Below are 5784 nucleotides of genomic sequence, written 5' to 3' on the forward strand. Positions count from 1 at the left end.
CTTAAAATTTTTGTACTAAAAAAAAAAAGAACAGTAATAAAATAAATAAATAAATATCTTATTAATGAAAGCTGAGTCTAATTAAATGAGTTAGTTCTTCCTAACTAACGCAGTGAATCAATATTCCAACTATTGTTGAAAAAGGTTCTCATGTTTACTATCCAACAATATCTCTAATAAGATCGAGTTAATATTACATCAATATAATACATCCACAATTATATTTATAGAATAATTCAGATACACAATAAAAAAATCATTGTAGGGGGGATTTTTTTTTGAAGCAATAGTATGCTAAGAAAGTCTAAGATTATAGGTAGAGTTGAAATATTATTTTTATTTTTATTGAATTTTTAAAAGAGAAAATACTACATCTTTGCTGTCTAATTTTGAAATAACATAACTACGAAAGGTTTCATATAAAAATACTCGTACTAAATTTTCAATGATAAACAAAAAATTGAGTATTATAAAAGGATTTTTTTTAATGCCAATGAGTATTATATTTTTTCGCCAACGAGTATTATAAAAGGATAATGGTTGTTTTTTGGGTGATAAAAGGCCCAAAAAAAAAAAAGGGTGTTGGCGGCTCGGGTCATGTGAATCCGCACCTGTTCCTCATACCGTCGGGTCGCATTACCAGCACTACTTATCATAGTATCTCTCCGGCTAGGGTTTAGGACTTCCTTGCGGAGACTCTCCTGTTGTCAATGGCGAATTACGACCTAACCCCTCGGATCTCGCCGCACTTGGATAGGCATCTCGTTTTCCCTCTTCTCGAGTTCCTTCAGGAGCGGCAGCTATACGAGAATGACCAGATTCTCAAGGCCAAGATCGAGCTCCTTAACAAGACCAACATGGTCGACTATGCTATGGACATCCACAAGAGCCTCTACCATACCGAGGATGTACCCCAAGGTACTTACTTTTCCTTGTGCTCTGGTGTTTGTTTTGATTTTTGCTATAATCTGACGGCAAATTGGGTATTTTTCGTCAGAGATGGTGGATATGAGGGCCGAGGTGGTGGCCAGGCTCAAGGCACAGGAGGAGGCTGCCGCACCGCTTGTTGCCTTTCTGCAGAACGCCAGTGCCGTTCAGGATTTGAAGGCCGACAAGCAGTATAATCTTCAGATGCTCAACGACAGATACCAGGTTTATTAACTTCCTTTTATTTGTGATTTTGGGAATCGAGTTCTGATTTTGCTTCTAGATAATATGGCCAGCCTAGGAATTGAATTTGGACCTAGACACTTGATCTCTATTTGAAGAATCTTTCCACCTCACACTTTCCCCTATTGTTGAATAGTTGTGTTCGTTGGCGGATTGCTAACCAATTTCATGGAGTCGTTGGCGTGTTCCTAAAATTTTTGTTAGTAATTTGCTGACCGGGTTTAAGGCATTTTGCAAATATTGGCAGTTGGATGACGAGAATATGCACGTATTCAAAATGTTTCTGTATAATGGGTGGTGGCATGGTTTCATAGAAGCTTTGTCACATGTCTCTTGCTTGGGACCTAAATAAATTGTATCGATCAATTCATAGAAGGGCGTTTTTCCCGGAAAGCCCGTCAGATTTTGCTTAGATGCTTAATTGCATATGCATACCTAGGCGATATTGAACTGCTTTTTTCCCTGAAGGTGTCATGGCAAGCTTACATGTTTGTTTTAGTATGCTTCCACTTCCAACTGAGAATCCAATATAATAACGTTTTGATAATGTATTTTGACATCGCTGCTGCTTATTTTGCTCCTCCTACTTGGGATGCTGATTGTTTAAATTGCTTGATCGAGTTGTGACTCTTGAAATGATATCTTTTTAACAGATTGGTCCTGAGCAAATAGAAGCATTGTATCAATATGCTAAATTTCAGTTTGAGTGTGGAAACTACTCTGGTGCTGCTGACTATCTCTATCAGTACAGGGCTTTATGCACAAATAGTGAACGGAGTCTGAGTGCTTTATGGGGGAAGCTTGCAGCTGAGATATTGATGCAAAACTGGGACATTGCTCTTGAAGAGCTGAACCGTTTGAAGGAAATAATTGATTCAAAGGTTTGTTTGATGTTTGAATAGTGCCATCGGGAAATATATTTATTGATTGAAAATTTGAAGTTATCTAAGTAAGCATAGGCTTATCTTTGCTTACTTTCATTGCAGAGCTTTGCATCACCCGCAAATCAGGTGCAAAACAGAATATGGTTGATGCATTGGAGTCTCTTCATCTTTTTCAACCATGATAATGGAAGAACGCAGATTATTGATCTTTTTAATCAGGACAAGTATGCCTTCTGGACTGAACCTGCTTTCTTTACCTGTCTTCATTTGTTCATAGACATCCCACTCATCTCATTTCCGTTGCCAATCCTTATTAAGCTGGATAGTTACTTCCTTCGTTGCATAATATGTGCAATTTTACATTCTGACATATCTAAAATAATACATCTTTTCCAGGTATTTGAATGCTATTCAAACTAGTGCTCCACATCTTTTACGATACTTGGCGACAGCATTCATTGTCAACAAGCGCAGGAGGCCTCAATTCAAAGATTTCATTAAAGTTATTCAGCAAGAGCAGCATTCATATAAGATCCCATCACCGAATTTTTGGCTTGTGTTTATGTCAACTATGACTTTGATGAGGCACAAAAGAAGATGAGGGAGTGTGAAGAAGTAAGTCACTTTCTGCTGACTGCCCAATATAACCCCCTGAGAGCATTATGTGCGCTTTCTTAAGTGCTAGACGTTAGAGTTGAAGTATATACGAACTTGCTGTTTCACGTCTTTCTTGCTTATAATTTGTCTTTGTACACCTACATTATTACTGAAGGAGCTTGTCACATGCTTACCACCTGCAATAATGCCAGGTAATACTCAATGATCCCTTCCTTGGTAAACAAGTTGAAGATGGCAGCTTTTCTACCGTACCATTGAGGGATGAGTTCCTTGAAAATGCCAGGCTGTTTATCTTTGAGACATACTGCAGAATACACCAACGGATTGACATGGGGTATGAACCTGCTTTCTGATAACTAATTCTGTAACTCCATTTATGCTTTTCAAACGGACTTATTTTCAATCATTTATGGAAAGAAACAGTTAGTTGTATGCCTTTGCAATCTTCTCTCCTTCCTCTCCCCTCCCCTTCCCCCCTTTCCTCTGCCTCTCTTCTAATCACTTTACTCTCCATAACTAAGTATATGCATGAATTGTAAGACTGGTTTCACCAATTGCTGGTCTTTCTGACAGAGTTCTTGCTGAGAAGTTAAATTTGAACTATGAGGAGGCTGAGAGATGGATTGTGAATCTCATTCGTAGCTCAAAGCTTGATGCTAAAATTGACTCTGAAACTGGAAGTGTTATCATGGAACCCAATCATCCTAATGTGTAAGTGATCAAATCTCAAGTCCCATGTTGGCTAGCCTAATTTTCCCGACATATCGACTGTAATCTTTTTCGTTATTCTTGATCCGTACTCGTTGAAAATTCACTACCGCAGATATGAGCAACTTATTGACCATACCAAGGCAGTGTCAGGGCGGACTTACAAGTTGGTCAGCCAACTTCTGGAGCATGCACAAGCACAGGCAGCTCGATGAATATGGTTCATGAGCTGTGTGGAGGTTATACGCTCATGTTTTTATTGGATACCTCGATTTTGTTTTTTTTTTTTTATACTTTTTTTAAATTTACAACTGCATTCAAATTGGGGGGCCACAGTACTTGGAGCATATGGCTTCCTATCTTCCTTTGTCAAGAGCAGGAGTAAAAACTATGTTAGATAATTCACCTTTGTTTTGGCCTTTTCGCCTCTGTGCCAAGGAACTAAGCTCTTTTTACCTCCGTGATTTCAACTAGCAACCCCCCCCCCCCCCCCAAAAAAAAGGAAAAGAAAAGAGGGTGAGCGCTAATCTGCGTTTTTTTTCGTAACGATAAATTTTTAATGGCTCAACGCGAGATGATTACATATTTTACCAATTTTTATGGGAGACAAGCATGTGACTATTATGGGCAAACAAGCGAAGGAAGACAATCTTATGGTTTTTGTCACAAATTTACTAATCATATGCGGGTAGCGTCTAAGCAAATGCGGATCAATCTGAAGTTCGTGGAAGACATCCGGGATGGATCTTAGGAAGACTCAAGTATCCACTGGAAAATTACTGTTGTTCTTCAGATAGTCAAAAGAAGTAATTTTTACCGAACAATAAAAATATTACAGGGGTATTTGGTGGAAACAAGACTATAATTTTAAAAATATTTTTATGGTATACAAAGTAAACATGTGGAAGAATTTGTTTTGATTTGTAAAAAATGTGTTTTTCAATAATATTTTTAGGGTTATCTAGACAGTTTTTACGTTTTTTAGTTTTTATAACATGAAAATGAAATATTTTAATTGCTATTAGTAAGTGGGGACATGACCTCCGTTAATTCCGAGCCTACTTTTGGGCCCTGATTTATTAATTTCGTAAAGGAGAAGTGGAGATCGCAGGTCAGATCAAGATGTTAAATTCTCATTCAAGTTCACCTGTCATGGTTTTGGCTTTCGGCGTCCACCTAGTCGTGGCGTCCATCGGAATTCACCGACTTGAAGAGCCAAATGAGGTGGCAATACTAACTTTGACATTTGGCCTCGTCGCCTGGTATATTTCTACTGCGAGGAATGCTTGGTCTTCAACCGCATTGTAAGTTCATCTGAAGTTCTTCCAAACTTACCAACTAATGTGGACTTGTTGAATTTTAAGCATGCCACGGCAAATATTATGTATTACCTCCGCTAGTTAATATAATAGTTAGTTTGACATCTAATTTAATTCTAAATATTAGACTTCAATTTATTTTATTCCCCATATTTATCTAATTTTTTTCACAATAGTTCTTGTAATAGTTACACATATTAAAAATTCTATCAAATAGTAATTTTAGCTAATATATATAATTAGTAAGGGTATTCTAATAAAGATAACACCGATTTATTACAAATAACTAAATAAATCTTTTTTTAATCTATTCAAATTAGTTAATTAGCTTTTACATAAACTATTAAGGACCAAAGGTAGTATTAATTAAAAATTGGGTTAATATAATCTTTGGTTTCTTAAATTTGCTTTCATTTTGGTTTTAGTTCCGTAAAAGGCAAAATAATCTAGGTTTTTATTGAATTATAGGGACTAATATTTTAAATAAAATGAAACTTGAGGGACCATAATCTATATTTTGAAATTTCAGGAACCAAAATTAAAATAAAAGCAAATTTTCAAGGATTAAAATTGTATTAACCCTTAAAATTTTGTTTTTATTTTTTTAAGTTCATTATTTTTTTATTTTTCTTTCTTTTCATCTTATTCGAGCCAAACAAAGGGCGAAGCTTCAGATGCACCTCATTTATGAAGTAAGCAGAATAACCTGCTTCCTTAGTTGGACTGCAGCTACCAAAGGATCTATTCTCCCAGACTAGTTAAAATCGCAATTTGAGAGTCGGAAGGTTTCTTAATCGAAAATTACAATTGCTGCTTCTGAAATGATGGGAGATGCTAAGATATTTATTTCCTTGGATTTCAAGAATTTGTATTGAGGTCTTCGTTTTTTTTTTAAAAAAAAATTTCAGGTTCAAACTAAATATGCAAGAGAACGAAAATAGAATATCCACATAACAAGCTTCCTCCTTTTTTTCATTGGCCTTATATAGGAGGCTCAGCTAATTTTTTCTTGCTTTACCATTATTTTTCTGGAATAGTTCTTCCGTTATAAATAAGCTGCACGAAATAATTGAATCATCGCAAAA

The 5784-nt window shown here is 36.2% G+C and overlaps 1 protein-coding gene across 1 annotated transcript; it reads left to right on the forward strand.

Annotated features, from left to right (window-relative positions):
* Positions 1–676: 676 nt before the first annotated feature.
* LOC114745553 (eukaryotic translation initiation factor 3 subunit E-like) lies at positions 677–3803 on the forward strand. Its single transcript, XM_028933715.1, is given in 9 exon segments — positions 677–918; positions 998–1152; positions 1824–2051; positions 2157–2278; positions 2451–2581; positions 2584–2669; positions 2864–3006; positions 3246–3383; positions 3496–3803. Coding segments are annotated over 9 exon segments (1311 nt in total). The 5' UTR covers positions 677–710; the 3' UTR covers positions 3596–3803.
* The last annotated feature ends 1981 nt before the right edge of the window (positions 3804–5784 follow it).

The sequence above is a fragment of the Neltuma alba genome, unplaced genomic scaffold (genome assembly GCF_004799145.2).
Source record: "Neltuma alba isolate B1F8T4 unplaced genomic scaffold, ASM479914v2 tig00004709_pilon, whole genome shotgun sequence".
NCBI classification, from domain to species: domain Eukaryota; kingdom Viridiplantae; phylum Streptophyta; class Magnoliopsida; order Fabales; family Fabaceae; genus Neltuma; species Neltuma alba.